The sequence below is a fragment of the Hemitrygon akajei genome, chromosome 3 (assembly GCF_048418815.1).
Source record: "Hemitrygon akajei chromosome 3, sHemAka1.3, whole genome shotgun sequence".
Taxonomy (NCBI): domain Eukaryota; kingdom Metazoa; phylum Chordata; class Chondrichthyes; order Myliobatiformes; family Dasyatidae; genus Hemitrygon; species Hemitrygon akajei.
This window is the reverse complement of record NC_133126.1, coordinates 99,086,697-99,102,969: the sequence shown is the minus strand read 5'-3', so window position 1 is coordinate 99,102,969 and position 16,273 is coordinate 99,086,697. Positions and strand designations below refer to the sequence as shown.

Below are 16,273 nucleotides of genomic sequence, written 5' to 3'. Positions count from 1 at the left end.
ATGATTTGATTTCATTTTCTTACCAACAGAACAGCTACCCCCTCTGCCTCCCTACCTGTCTTTTTGATACAATGTGGATCTTTGAACATTAAGCTCCCAGCTATAATCTTTCAGCCATGATTCAGCGATGCCAACAACATCATACCTGCCAATCTGCTGCAAGTGCACCTTCCTTATTCCGTGTACTCCGATACAGCACCTTGAGTCCTGTATTCACCCTTTTCGATTTTTGTGGCTCTATGCTCAACCTTTTGATTCCTAAACGTGTCTGTGGTCTTACCAACAGCTGATGTTGCAACGTGGCCTGAATCAACTCCTGTCTAAGAAAGGACCTGGAGCAGCTGCAACATCTTACCAACAGCTGCCTCCACAATCTCTCCACCAACTGTTCTGAGAGGGAGTGTGCTTTATGATTTACTCATCATGGCGCACAGTGGTGGCGGCTCTGTCTCAGTCCCGATCACTCGACATGGAACATCTTGCAGTCAAACATTCCTTTTATGTGCCGAGGGCGCTTTTCCATCATCATCATCCTGGCAGTGATGAGGCGCGCACTAGAGGAAGAGCAGTGTAATCAGTAGGCACAGGGTCTACTTCAGAGTGAAAGAGAAAGACATCGGGAAGGGCTGAGAATGCCCTTCGGGAAAGACATCGGGAAGGGCTGAGGATGCCCTTCGGGAAAGACATCGGGAAGGACGGGAATCTACTGAAAATGGAGTGATCATTTATTTGGATGGTTTGGGAATGTAGTGCAGAGGCAGGAATTCATTGAGAACGAAGCGGTTGGATATTAGGATGAGTTGGAAATGAATGGAGCGATGGGGATTCACTGGGAATGGAGAAAAGACATTGGGATGGGTTAGGCAACGCACACAAAATGCTGGAGGAACTCAGCACCTCGGCCAGAAACGTCGACGGTCCTCTTTTCCACAGATGCTGCCTGGCCTGCTGAGTTCCTCCAGCATTTTGTGTGTGTGGCTGGGATTTCCAGCATCTACACATTTCTCTCGTTTGAGAGGGATTAGGAATGGGTTGAAAGTACACTGGAACTGGATTCGGAATAGAGGAACAGGGATTAATTAGGAATGAAGGGAGAGGGATTCCGCTGCGGATGGTGCAGGACATTAGGATGGTTAAAGAATAATGGCACTTTATAGAGACGTGACCTCAGCTGCGGTGTTATGCAGCAGGATTGTGAGAATGCATTTAACTGCTGCAAACGCGCGCGTTAGGACCCGGCGGTCGCCAGCACGGCTGTGTCTGCTGCGGTGCTGTGCCGACCAGGGTGCGAGGGGCAGGAGGCTGGGAGACGGCAGCAGCGCCCAGCCCACGATGCGAAGGGTGCGGGTGAACGCCGCCGCCCTGCTCACCGTTGCCTGGACCCTCGGTTTGTTCTACTATTTGTGGCAAGGGGGCAAGCCCCGTCCTGCAGTGCACGGCCCCGGGGAGCCCCTGCACCAGCGGCAGGTCGCCGGCGGCAGGCAGGCGGTGAGTGTATCGGCAGTGGGGTGCTGCAGGGGAGGGAGCATCAACCATCCCAGTGGTTCCTTTTTTCCTCCACCGCTCTCCCTGCGTTCCCTCTATCTCCCCATCATTCCTCTCCCCCCTCCACCAACACCCCTATCTCTCCAGCGCCCCCTACTCTCCCCACCGTCCGTTTCTCTCCCTACCAACAACCTTCTCTCTCTCCACCGTCCCCGCTCTCTCCCCACAAACACCCCCTCTCTGCTCTCTGTCCCCTTCCCATATCTCCGTCCCTGTCCCCTTCTATTCTGTTCTCACAATGAGGCCCACTCGTTCTCTCCGTTACTTCCCTCCTGACTGTTATCCCTCCCCTCCATCCATTATCTCTATAACCCCCACCCATCCTCTCTCTAACTCCCCACCCATCCTCTCTCTAACTCCCCACCCATCCTCTCTTTAACTCCCCACCTATCCTCTCTCTAACTCCCCACCCATTCACTCTCTAACCCACCACCCATCCTCTCTCTACCCCACCACCCATCCTCTCTCTACCCCACCACCCATCCTCTCTCCAACCCCCCCACCCATCCTCTCTCTCCAACCCCCCCACCCATCCTCTCTCTAACTCCCCACCCATCCTCTCTCTAACTCCCCACCCATTCACTCTCTAACCCACCACCCATCCTCTCTCTAACTCCCCACCCATCCTCTCTCTAACTCCCCACCCATCCTCTCTCTAACCCACCACCCATCCACTCTCTAACCCACCACCCATCCACTCTCTAACCCACCACCCATCCTCTCTCCAACCCCCCCACCCATCCTCTCTCTCCAACCCCCCCACCCATCCTCTCTCTCCAACCCCCCACCCATCCTCTCTCTCCAACCCCCCCACCCATCCTCTCTCTCCAACCCCCCCACCCATCCTCTCTCTCCAACCCCCCCACCCATCCTCTCTCTCCAACCCCCCACCCATCCTCTCTCTCCAACCCCCCACCCATCCTCTCTCTCCAACCCCCCACCCATCCTCTCTCTCCAAACCCCACCCATCCTCTCTCTCCAACCCCCCCACCCATCCTCTCTCTCCAACCCCCCCACCCATCCTCTCTCTCCAACCCCCCCACCCATCCTCTCTCTCCAACCCCCCCACCCATCCTCTCTCTCCAACCCCCCCACCCATCCTCTCTCTCCAACCCCCCACCCATCCTCTCTCATCCCTCTCTACACTGACTACCACATCTTTTGTTTTTCGTCTCATTCATCTTGTTTAATACTCTTATTTCTAAGCTTTGCTGATTTTTCGTTCTCATCTTTCTTTGTCGTCTCCGGCGGCGTAATGCGCCTGTGGCGATTCTGCTTCAGTGTATCAGCATGCGTGTCGGATCGGGCCGAGACAGGGATGGGAGGGCGAGGGGCGTGAGAGGGAGGTCTGCCAGCCTGGCGATAATTATGAAGCACAGAGGTGACACATGTATTGTGTTGTAAATCGGGTATCTGCATAATACAAACGGTTGCCGCCGCACTTGCACACATCCCGCCGCAATTCAGGACACGGGTTCTGCAAATCTTGATCAACAAAATGTGGAGGAACTCAGCATCCCTGATGAAGGGTCTCGGCCCGAAGCGTCGACTGTTCATTACCTGCTGTGCTCGCTGTCAGACTAGCTGAGTTCCCGCGGCGGCATATTTTACTATTTGAATTTAACGGCGGTGTGTTGCTGAAACCGGTGTAGCCGGTGCGCACAGAACGGGTTTTGTGGTCTGTACTGGACTTTGTGGTCTGTACTGGGCTTTGTGGTCTGTGCTGGGCTTTGTGGTCTGTGCTGGGCTTTGTGGTCTGTGCTGGGCTTTGTGGTCTGTACTGGCTTTGTGGTCTGTACTGGGCTTGTGGTCTGTACGGGTTTTGTGGTCTGTACGGGTTTTGTGGTCTGTACTGGGTTTTGTGGTCTGTACTGGGTTTTGTGGTCTGTACTGGGTTTTGTGGTCTGTACGGGTTTTGTGGTCTGTACTGGGTTTGTGGTCTGTACTGGGTTTTGTGGTCTGTACTGGGTTTTGTGGTCTGTACTGGGTTTTGTGGTCTGTACTGGGCTTTGTGGTCTGTACTGGGCTTTGTGGTCTGTACTGGGCTTGTGGTCTGTACTGGGCTTGTGGTCTGTACTGGGCTTGTGGTCTGTACTGGGTTTGTGGTCTGTACTGGGCTTGTGGTCTGTCCGGGTTTGTGGTCTGTACTGGGTTTTGTGGTCTGTGCTGGTTTGGAGGTTGGCCTTGTGCTGTGTGCAAACGGCCAGACAATCACCACCGAGAGCGCTCTGGAGAGTACAGTCTCTGAGCTTTCGCGTCTCCTCTGTGCATTTTCGAAACTGATGAGGCGACAAGAGCTGAATTGAAGTGTGTCTATTCACAGATGTGTTACCGACCAGAAAATTACCATCATATTTGGATGGCTGAGAAATGGATTTGATATTAAGCCAGGTTAGTAAAAGTGGGTAGAGGCGGGGCTCTGAGCGAAGGGAGCAAATTGTGGGGTAGAGGAGCCAGCTCGCTGACGCCAATGATAGGCAAGGGTGAGAGAAACATACACACTGCCTCAATGTACCGATCTGAGGATCTGTCTGGATGGCGTGTGCAACTGTCTTTTTACACTATAACTGGGTAAGTGGGACAATAATGAACTGATTTACCAATTTGACCCTTTGACCCACCAATGATGCTGGTTAATGCTGCACATGGGCCTATATCCCTGACTCCTTAGGTGCCTCAAACTAGGAAGAGGCCAAGGTGGCGAAAGGATGAAATCAAGGCCTGCTAATCTGTATAGGGATCAGACGGAAGCTGGGAAATAGCAGGAATCCAGAAAGTCTGATTAAGTTTCCACAAAATGATATATTCAGGGAATGTCCAAGAACAGTGGCTCCCAACCTTTATGCTGTGGACTGCCACCCACAACCAGGGATCTGTGAATCCCTGACTTAGGGCTATAGAGGCCACATGGAAACGGGTCACACCAACCAAGATAGCAAATTGGTTCTTAATGGCACAGGTACAGTGGAAAACTTTGATTTGCATTTCACCTAATCAGATCACGCTACCTATGATATGTAATCAGATCACATGGAATTGGTAGCCACGGTACATGGAGATAGTAGCTGGGGAGGGTGATCTCGTTACAGTGAAATTGCAGTCCAGGCAGCCAGAGGGTGCATGACCAGGATGAGGTAGAGTCTAGAGAACATCTTATTGTACAAGGGATCCATAAAGTCTTGAAGATGACTAGAAAAGGAAAGCAATATGAACTATTGAGGATTTTAAGACCACATATGGAATTTCATGAGCAATCTTGGCCTCTGTAGCTACGGAAGGATGTGCTGGCCCTGGAGTGGGTCCAGGGGTTCACAAGAAAGATCCCTGGAATGAAAGGCTTAACAGCAGGACGTTTGATGTCTCCACACTTGTATCTGATGGAGTTCAAAAGGGTGTGTGTGTGTGTGGGGGGGGGAACGGACGGACATCGCATTGAAACCTATTGGATACTGAAAGGGCAACACACACAAAATGCTGGAGGAACTCAGCAGGTTAGGTAGCATCTATGGAGAGGAATAAACAGCTGGTGTTTTGTGTTGAGACCCTTCATGAGGATACCGAAAAGTCTGGATAAAGTGCACATAGAGGGAATGTAGGAGAGCCTAGAATCTGAGGTATAGTCCCAGAATAAAGGGTTGTCCATTTAAAACTGAGATGAGGAGGAATTTTTTCAGCCAGAAGGTTGTGAATCTGTTGAATCTGGTGATGTTGGGGGGGAGTGGGGTTTATGGCAGAGGTTGATATGTTCTTCATAGGTGAGGGGTTAAGGGTTATGGGGAGCAGGCAAGAGAATGGGGTTGAAAAAGAATCAGGCATGATTGGTCTGCGGAGCAGACTCAATGCATCAAATGGCCTAATTCTGTTTCTGTGTCTTATGGCCTTATAATAGCAGGATAGAAGCTTCCCTTAAGCTTAGTGTATGTGCTTTTAGTCTTTAATATGTCCTGCCCGATAAGGGGGGATGTCCTTTTGCCTGTGTTTGACCCCTATCCCTCTAAATCCTTCCTATCCATGTTCCTGTCAAATCGAAGTGTCTTTTAAATGTTGTATTGGATCTGCATAACAACTTCCTCTGGCAGCTCATTCCATATCCTGACCACATTTTGTGATGAGGTAGACCCTGAGGTGCCTTTACAATCAGCAATCAGTGAATGATCATACAGCATTTCATTGACTGTCAGGGCAGAGTCAGACGCAAGTTTAATGTCACTGGTTGGGAAATTTGTTGTTTTGTGGCAGCAGTACATTGCAATACATAAACATTTAAAAATATATAATGTTCAGTCAGAAATATATGGTGGTTGTCTATTATACCCCATGATGACAGGAAACCTGTGTGGGAGAGTTTTTAAAGTGGAAAAACCATTGCATTGGGGTAGTTCCACTCTCTTGACCTGCAAAACCCAGGTCCAGGTTACAACTGGTTACAGTGGGTGACCATGACCATTTCTGTGGCCTGTCCTGCCCTTTGTCTGACGCAGAGCCTGGCAGAGCTGCCTCCTGTCCATTGAAGCTCTTTGTAGATCTCTTCTGCCCCTCCACTGGAGCTGATTTCACATTCTAGGATAGGCACTTCCCTACCTCACCAGGGTATGAGACCTCTGCCTATCCTCACCTGGTTTGCCACAACTTGGAGTCACAGGTGAGAGCTGAGTGTCTGTTGGGACTGAAGGTGAGTGAGCTGCCTTGGAACAACCATGACAGACCCTTCACCTGAGGTACAATCCCTCTCTCAACACCCCATACACCCCAATAAGTGAGCACCCGGCACAGTAAATGAACTGTCACCTCACCTGGAAGTACTGTTTGGGGCCCTGAATGGTAGTGAGGGAGTAGGTGTAGGGGCAGGTGTAGCACTTGTTCCACTTGCAAGGATAAGTGTTGGGAGGGACGAATGGACAAGGTAGTCATGTAGGGAACGATCCCTGTGAAAAGCAGAAAGTGGGGGGGGGGTGCGAACAAGTGAGGTGACATTTAACCTGTGAGTCTGTTGGGGTCATTGCTCCTGGTGTCCTCCTGTATATCAGTGAGACCAGACACAGATTGGGAGACCACTTCACCGAGCATCTACTCTCTGTCCACCAGAGGAAGCCGGATCTCCCAGTGGTCACCTATTTTAATTCCACTTCCCATTCCCATTCCATTATGTCAATTCATGGTCTCCTCCACTGTCACGATGAGGCCACACTCAGGTTGGAGGAACGACATTTTATATTCCGTCTGAGAAGCCTCCATCCTGATAGCATGAATATTGATTTATCGAACTTCTGGTAATGCCCTCCCCACCCTCCCTTCACCATTCCCCATCCCCTTTTCCCTCTTTCACCTTATCTCCTTACCTGCCCATTGCTTCCCTCTGGTGCTCCTCCCCCTTTTCATTCTTCCATGGCCTTCAGTCATCTCCTATTGGATTCCCCCTTCTCCAGCCTGTATGTCTTTCATCAATCAACTTCCCAGCTCCTTACTTCAACCCTCCATTTCCTGGTTTCACCTTTCACCTTGTGGTTCTCCCTTCCCTACCCCCACTTTCTTACTCTGACTTCTCAGCATTTTTTCTCCGGTCCTGCTGAAGGGTCTCGGCCCGAAACATTGACTATACTTCTTTCCATAGTTGGCCTGGCCTGCTGAGTTCCTCCAGCATTTTGTGTGTATTGCTTGGGTTTCTGGCATCTACAGATTCTCTCTATTTAGTGAGGTAATATTCATGGGTTCATTGTCTATTCAGAAATAGAATAGTGGAGGGGAAGAAGCTGTCCTTGAAGTGTTGAGTGTGTGTCTTAAAGTTGCTGTACCACTTGCTGGTGGTAGCAATGAGAAGAGGACATGTTCTGCATGAGGTGCTAGGAAAGTTTTGGGAACAGTGGTTGAGAATGGTTTCACTTCGTCTTGTGCACAGGGGCATTTAATGCAGTGATTTATACAGTACCTGCGGTGCTCATGCCTAATATCAACCTTGTGTCAGAAAGAGGAATTTCTCACACAATTAAGGCTAAATTGCACAACACCCTGCTTTTGCAAAGAGGGTGAAAAGATAATTAGCATACCTTTCCCTATTTGCTTAGAGTTACACAGGATGGCAATTGCCCAGTCCTGGCCAAGATGCCTGTCCCATTTGCCAGTATTTGGCCTATATCCTCTAAACCGTTGCTATCCATGTACCCGTCCAAAAGTCTTTTAAATGCCCTGATGCAAGGTTTCGACAAAAACACTGACAATTCCTTTCAACCCCAAAGATGCTGCTCGACCTGCTGAGTTCTCCAGCAAGTTGTTTGTTGATCCAGATGTTAGCATCTGCAGTCTGTTGTTATCGTACCCAGCTCTGCTGCTTCCTTCACTCCATATACACACTCCCTGTGTGAAGAAGTTGCCTTTCAGCTCCATTTTAACTCTTTCCCCTCACCTTGCGTGGCACAGCAGTGTAGCAATAGTCTATTGCTTTACAGTGCTAATGATCACCGGTTGGGACTCAGTTCCCGATGCTGTCTGTAAGGAGTTTGTATGTTCTCCCTGTGACTGTGCAGGTCTCCTCCTGGTGCTCCTCCCACATTCCAAAGGCGTACAGTTCGGATTAGTGAGATGTGGGCATGCTATGTTGGCGACAAAAACACGGCAGCTCTTGTAGTGGATTTAATTGATTTGTTTATTGAACATTTACTTTTTTAGATACACACAGGATCGGTTCTTCTGACGCTTGAACAGCCCCTGATTTAATCCTAGGTCTAATCAATGGACAATTGTACGTGGCCTATCAGCGGCTATAACCGGAGCATCAGTCATGAGTTAAATAGCAGACAGGGTTCAGGCATAAAAGGGAGACACTGCCTAGCAGAGCGGTCATCGACGGAGTGATCTGAAGCAGAGTGGTAGGTAGGGCTTTGGTGATAACGGGTTGAGGTGAGGTAAGTTACCTGTGAGGAATAGAAACAGGAAGTATGCCTGTGAGGCCAGTGTTCTGTACTGGGTGTCAGATGTGGGAATTCCGGGAGCCCCCCAGCCCCCCAGAAGGCCACATCTGCACCAGGTGCATCGAGCTGCAGCTCCTTAGGGACCGGGTTAGACAACTGGAGGTGCAGCTCGATGACCTTCGTCTGGTCAGGGAAAGTGAGGAGGTAATAGAGGGGCTACAGTCAAGTAGTCACACCAGGGCCTCGGGAGACAGAGAAGTGGGTAAAAGTCAGGAGAGGGAAGGGCAAGAGGCAGATACTACAGAGTACCCCTATGGCTGTCTCCCTTAACAATAAGTACTCCTGTTTGAGTACTGTTGGGAGGGGGTGGGGGAGCAGCCTATCTGGGGGAAGCGACAGTGGCCGTGTCTCTGGCACAGAGTCTGGCTCTGTGGCTCAGAAGGGTAGAGAAAAGAAGAGGAAGGCAGTAGTGATAGGGGACTCTATAGTTAGGGGGTCAGACAGTCAATTCTGTGGACACAGGAAAGAAACGTGGATGGTAGTTTGCCTCCCAGGTGCCAGGGTCCGGGATGTTTCTGATCTCGTCCATGATATCCTGGAGTGGGAAGGTGAACAGCCAGAGATCGTGGTACATATTGGTACTAATGACATGGGCAGGAATAGGGAGAAGGTCCTGAAAAAAAGAGTATATGGAGTTAGGAAGGAAGTTGAGAAGCAGGATCACAAAGGTAGTAATCTCAGGATTACTGCCTATGCCATGTGACAGTGAGTATAGGATTAGAGTGAGGTGGAGGATAAATGCATGGCTGAGGGATTGGAGTAGGGGGCAGAGATTCAGATTTCTACATCATTGGGACCTCTTTTGGGGCAGGTGTGACCTGTACAAAAAAGACGGGTTGCACTTGAATCCCAGAGGGACCAACATCCTGGTGGGGAGATTTGCTAAGGCTATTGGGAGAGTTTAAACTAGAATTGCTGGGGTGGTGGAAACAGAACCGAAGAGATGGAGGAAGGGGCGGTTGGCTCACAAATAGAGAAAGCTTGTAGACAGTGTGAGAGGGAGGATAGGCAGCTGATAGAGATGGGATGTGCTCAGACCGATGGTTTGAGATGTGTCTATTTTAATGCGAGAAGCATCATGAACAAAGCGGGTGAGCTCAGAGCGTGGATCAGTACTTGGAACTATGATGTTGTGGCTTGGATGGCTCAGGGGCAGGAATGGTTAGAGTGCCAGGCTTTAGATGTTTCAGAAAGGACAGGGAGGGAAGTAGAAGAAGTGGGGTGTGGCACTGTTGATCAGAGATGGTGTCACAGCTGCAGAAAAGCATGAAGACATGGAGGGATTGTCTACTGAGTCTCTGTGGGTGGAAGTTAGAAATAGGGAGGGGTCAATAACTCTACTGGGTGTTTTTTAATAGACCACCTATTAGTAACAGGGTCATCGAGGAGCAGATAGGGAGACAGATTCTGGAATGGAGCATGAATAACAGGGTTGTCATGATGGGAGATTTTAATTTCTCAAATATTGATTGGCACCTCCCTAGAGCAAGGGGTTTAGTTGGGGTGGAGTTTGTTAGGTGTGTTCAGGAAGGTTTCTTGACACAATATGTAGATAAGCCTACAAGAGGAGAGCCTGTACTTGATCTGGTATTGGGAAATGAACCTGGTCAGGTGTCAGGTCTCTCAGTGGGAGCACATTTTGGAGATAGTAATCACAATTCTATCTCCTTTACCATAGAATTGGAGAGGGATAGGAAAAGACAAGTTAGGAAAACGTTTAATTGGAGTAAGGGGAAATATGAGGCTATCAGGCAGGAACTTGGAAGCATAAATTGGGAACAGATGTTCTCAGGGAAATGTACAGCAGAAAATGTGGCAAATGTTCAGGGGATATTTGCGTGGTGTACTGCATAGGTATGTTCCAATGAGATATGGAAAGGATGGTAGGGTACAGGAACCGTGGTGCACAAAGGCTGTTGAAAATCTAGTCAAGAAGAAAAAAAAGCTTACAAAAGCTTTAAAAAACTAGGTAATGATAGAGATCTAGAAAATTATAAGGCTAGCAGGAGGGTGTTTAAGCATGAAACTAGGAGAGCCAGAAGGGGCCATGAAATCCCCAAGGCATTCTACAAGTATGTGAAGTGCAAGAGGATAAGACGTGAGAGAACAGGAGCAATCAAGTGTGACAGTGGAAAAGTGTGTATGGAACCGGAAGAGATAGCAGAGGTACTTAATGAATACTTTGCTTCAGTATTCACTATGGAAAAAGACTTTGGCGATTGTAGGGATGACTTACAGCAGACTGAAAAGCTTGAGCATCTAGATATTAAGAAAGAGGATGTGCTGGAGCCTTTGGAAAGCTTAAAGTTGGACAAATCTCTGAGACCGGTCGATATGTGCCACAGGCTACTGTGGGAGGTGAGGGAGGAGATTGCTGAGCCTCTGGCAATGATCTTGGCATCATCAATGGGGATGGAAGAGGTTCCAGAGGATTGGAGAGTTGCAGATGTTGTTCCCTTATTCAAGAAAAGGAGTAGAGATAGCCCAGGAAATTATAGACCAGTGAGTCTTACTTCAGTGGTTGGTAAGTTGATGGAAAAGATCCTGAGAGGCAGGATTTATGAACATTTGGAGAGGCATAATATGATTAAGAATAATCAGCATGGCTTTGTGAAAGGCAGGTCGTGCCTTATGAGCCTGATTGAATTTTTTGAGGATGTGACTAAACACATTGATGAAGGAAGAGCAGTAGATGTAGTGTATATGGAATTCAGCAAGGCATTTGATAAGGTGCCCCATGCAAGACTTATTGAGAAAGTAAGGAGGCATGGGATCCAAGGGGACATTGCTTTGTGGATCCAGAACTGTCTTGTCCACAGAAGGCAAAGAGTGGTTGTCAATGGGTCATATTCTGCATGGAGGCCAGTGACCAGTGTTGTGCCTCAGGGTTTTGTTCTGGAACCCCTACTCTTTGTGATTTTTATAAATGACCTGGATAGGAAGTGGAGGGATGGGTTAGTAAATTTGCTGATGACACAAAGGTTGGTGGTGTTGTGAATAGTGTGGAGGGCTTTCATAGGTTACAGCGGGACATTGATAGGATGCAAAACTGGGCTGAGAAGTGACAGATGGAGTTCAACCCAGATAAGTGTGAAGTGGCTCATTTTGGTAGGTCAAATATGATGGCAGAATATGGTGTAAGACACTTGTCAGTGTGCAGGATCAGAGGGATCTTGTGTCCGAGTCCGTAGGACACACAAAGCTGCTGTGCAGGTTGACTCTGGGGTTAAGAAAACATAAGGTGCATTGACCTTCATCAATTGTGGGATTGAGTTTAAGAGCCAAGAGGTAATGTTACAGCTATATAGGATCCTGGTCAGACCCCACTTGGAGTACTGTGCTCATTTCTGTTTGCCTCACTATATGAAGGACGTGGAAACCATAGAAAGGGTGCAGAGGAGATTCTGTCTGGCTCTGTATTGAAGTGCCTGAAGGCTGTAATTTAGCAGGAAACTATTGCAGATGCTGGAGAGTGCTGGAGATGCTCAGTAGGTCAGGCAGCATTCATGGAGAGAGTGAAACAGAGTTAATATTTTTATTTCTTGGTTCCATCATCAGAGTTATGAGGAATGGGAATTGAGGTAGAATGTGTCCCTGGTTTACTCTCTCCACAGTTACTACCTGATTAGCAAAACATTTTGTTTTTCTTTGTGAATCTAGTAGATATAAACCAAATCTAATGTATATGTTTAGACAAATAGTATTGTAGTTCCCTGACTGAAAGAGTGATTGACTCAAGAGACTGCAGATACTGGAATTTGGAGCAATGCAAGAAGTGCTGGAGAAACTCAGAGAGCCAGGAGCATTTCTGGAAAGAGATAAACAGTTGATGTTTTGGGTTGAGATCTTTATTCTGGAATGCATTTAATCCTTGATCCAAGATATTGACTGTCCATTTCTCTCCATAAATACAGCTGAGTTCTTCCAGTGCTTTGTGTGTTGCTAAGTGATTAGTGATGATTGTTTATGAAATTTAAACTACAAGTTTAAACTTGCATATATTTAGATTTAATTATTTATTAAAAGTTACTCATCATTGTTTTCTTGTATTGCAATGCAATCTTTCAGATCTACTCTTTATCTCTGTTTCCATTCTTGATTTGAGGTTGGATTAACAAAGCAGGTGCAAAGTCATAAAATTACTACTAATTATGAAAGAAAGGAGTAACAAGGTAATATTAATGGACTTGTGGACCATTCAGAAATCTGATGGTAGAAGGAAAGAAGGTGCTTTGATGTGGATTCATTGATATGGGTTCCTGCTCCCAAATGGTAGCAATGAGAAATGAGCATGTCCTAGGTGTTATTGTACAGACGTCCGCGATAGCAGGGAGTGGTGAACAGAGGCTAATAACAATCTAACAGGAGGGGGTCATCACATCCCCGGCTATAGGATGACTCATTATAGAGCCTAATGGTCTCGTATAGTGTTCTTTGGAGAAGCACTGTTATCTTAGTCTATTACTAAAAGTGCTCCTCTGAACAGCCAAGGTGGCATGTAGAGGGTGAGAAACGTTATCCAGAATTGCCAGGATTTTCCGTTGGGTCCTTTGTTCTACCACAGCCTCTAGTGTGTCCAGTTTGACTCCTATAACAGCGCCAGCCTTTCTAATCAGTCTATTGAGCCTGTTGGCATCACCCGTGTTGGTGCTATTGCCCCAGCACACCACCGCATAGAAGATTGCACTGGCAACAACAGACTGGTAGAACATGTGAAGAACAGGTCTGCATGTCTCCTCAGGAAGTGGAGGCGGCTCTGACTGTTCTCGTACACAGCCTCTGTGTTGATGCTCCACTCAAGTCTGTCATCCAGCTGCACCCCCAAGTACTTGTAGGTCCTCTCACCACATCCACATCCTCACCATCAGAGACAAGTAAATCTTGTGGAGCAGCAAGATGGAAACCAGCCTATATCTCACCTCTACCCTAACACTCTGACCTGCTAATTCTTGTCTGGCACTTAAATTGGCTGAACATTGGGCTGTTCCTTGCCCTCGGACCTGGGTAGTACCACTTCAGGCCCAGGCCCTGCTGCTTGACTGTGCTCTCAGGCCCAGGACCCATCTCCTCAATACGGCCCATACCTGACCTTTCCAATTCGACCTGGCACTTAAATCCTTTGTAATGTTCATGCCCAGGAATTTGAAGCTGCACACTCATTCTACTGCAGACCCCTCATGAGGACTGGCACGTGGTCCCCGACTTCCCCTTACTGAAGTACACAATTGACCCACATCACTGCATTCCTTGGTCTAGCTGACGTGTTGAGTGTGAGTTGTGAGACCACTCGGCCCGTGTTCTGTTCTTTGTTTCCCCCGCCCCACTCCAGATGTGCACATTGTGATTTTGTGGGCAAAATGCTTTTGAATGTAACTCTGAAGTGCCCTGCTAAAATGAGCCGGTAAACGTGCACAAGTGATCCATGCTAGCAGAGTTTCAATGAATCACCAAACCGTGGCTGATACTTGTATATAATTTTCTTGTTTGCTTCCTATCAAATTTCTGTTTATATCTTGCATGGTCTTTATCCTAAAGACCTTCAAGTTCAACATAAATTTATTATCAAAGTACAGATATGTCACCATGTATTACCCCGTGATTCATTTTCTTGTGGGCATACTCAATAAATCCATAATAGAATAATAATAGAATTAATGAAAGACCACACCAGTTTGTGTGTGCAGCCAGTGTGGAAAAGACAATAACTGCAAGCACAAAAATAAATAAATAAACAAATAAATTATAAATATTGAGAACATGAGATGAAGAGTCCTTGAAAATGTGTACAGGTGTGGAAATATTTCAGTGATGGGGCAAGTGAAGTTATCCCCTCTGGTTCAGGAGTCTGATGGTTGAGGGGTAATAACTGTTCCTGAACTTTGTTCTGTGAGTCCTGAGGCTCCTGTAAATTCTTCCTGATAGCAGTAGTGAGAAGAGATATTATAATCAGAGTATATTGAAGATGATTAAGCTCAGTGGCCAAATGGTTAGCTAAAGGAGAAGGAGAGGCAGGAAAGATTTAGTCAGGGGATGTTTGAAACTGGTGGGGAAGACCAGAGGGGAGGGGCACGAAAATATAGCGGAGGAGAAGTGGCCTGTGGGTTTGCACGATGCTGGAATTGTGTGAATGCAGAGCTCTGAAACCTTCTATTCCTTACAGTTGCTGTTATTACTTTAAACTGCACTCTGATGTATGAAGATTTGACTTGAGGTTCTTTCTCCCGCTGTTACAGTTAATCTAGTGCCCCAGTATTGTTTTCTTCCTTGGAATTACTCAATGCCTCTGCCCGTCCTCTGTGGCCATAATGTGACATCATTGTGTACTGAGCCTATTGGTTAGATTGATCAGCTAAGGAATGAGGAGCTAGCTGCCTGCTTCATCAATTGGTTGAATCGTTTTAATCTGGTAGCTTTCAATCATCTCCTATCATCACATAGTTCAATCACTCTAACCATGGGTTCCAGGCTCAAATGGCAGCAGCCTCCTCCAAGGCAGACAGCTGATCGTGGGTTCAAATCCTGCTCTTGGGTGTTTGAGAAGAGAAAAAGACCAACACTCCCAGCCTGGCACTGTGTGAGTGCTGTGCCTCCACCACTTTTTCGGCAAGATAATAATCCAGAATCCCAAAATGAGCTAAACAGATTCCAAAAGAGATGTCCTGACCAATATTCACCCCAGTGACAAGACTTCAAAACAAGTGCTTCCTTATTATTGTTAAGTGCTTTGTAAGTTCCCGAGGGACAGTATGAATGTCAGTTTTCCTAATATCTTGAAACCTCATCAATGTCTTCTGAAAATAGAATTGGTGCGGCTGCTGAGATATCATAGTTTGCAATGAGAAAGGCACTTTGACCCAAGTCACCAAATTATTCTCATTGATGGGAGCTTTGCAGTGTTTGGAAACTTACTTGGAAGGAAAAAGACAGAAGAGATTTTGCAGATGCTGATCATCTTGAGCAACACACACAGGGTGCTGGAGGAGCTCAGCAGGTCAGGCAGCATCTGTGGAGGGAAGCAAATAGTCGATGTTTTGATGAAGAGTCTGAGTCCGAAACAGCTGTTTATTTTCCTCCATAGATGTGGAAGGAAGAAAACCTTATTTTTTGTGCTGTACCTTTGGACTTGAGGAAGATTTTGGGCAGGTTCTCGAGCCTGTTGCCAAAGAGCCTGTTTCTTAGATGGATATTATTCCCCAATAGAGTTGGTTTATGGTTGATCTGTACCTCATCCTGGCCAACTTGCATTGACCCATTGATCATTTGAGTTTAGTCGCGGGACTATTGTAACATCATGTTTATTTTAAATGATCCATGGGGAAAATCTGTTTTACATCCTTTCTTGTAAATTTCTCTCATTGCTTTTGAATAGAGGAATCTAATTTTCATATAATAGCTGGTAAGAATGTTTTTAATGGATTCTTACATCTTATTATTGAATAGAAGTTCCTTTCATCTTTGGGGCCCTTTCCAATCTCAGTCACTGGGTTATCTTATCATTGCAGTCACAAATTCAATCTGCTTTTCCAATTCTAAAGGCTTTCATGCTGCTTTTCATTTGTTCTTCTGACTCAGGAGGCTGACTTCTGAGCTCAGCTCAAGATCTCAGTGAAACATGGTTGTACATGCTGGGTGACGCGCTCCACGTGCTAGAGGTGCGTTCCGCATTCTCCAATCACATCAAGGCAGCTGCTGGCAGAAAGGGAAAGCATTTCGATTTGCACACTGCCTATTTTCATCCTACAATGTCACAAAGTGTCTCCTAC

The 16,273-nt window shown here is 47.1% G+C and overlaps 1 protein-coding gene across 5 annotated transcripts in view; it reads left to right on the top strand.

Annotated features, from left to right (window-relative positions):
- The first annotated feature begins 1,156 nt into the window (after positions 1-1,156).
- Positions 1,157-16,273, top strand: part of galnt16 (UDP-N-acetyl-alpha-D-galactosamine:polypeptide N-acetylgalactosaminyltransferase 16) — a 373,301-nt gene continuing 358,184 nt past the window's right edge. The window contains exon 1 of one of the 5 annotated variants that reach the window (XM_073040450.1): positions 1,157-1,488. In XM_073040450.1, the coding sequence (XP_072896551.1) occupies positions 1,201-1,488 (288 nt within the window). In that variant the 5' untranslated portion in view covers positions 1,157-1,200. Of the gene's footprint in view, positions 1,489-4,065; positions 4,117-16,273 lie in introns of those variants that run through there. The other 4 variants (XM_073040448.1, XM_073040449.1, XM_073040447.1 and 1 more) reach the window with 4 other exon arrangements.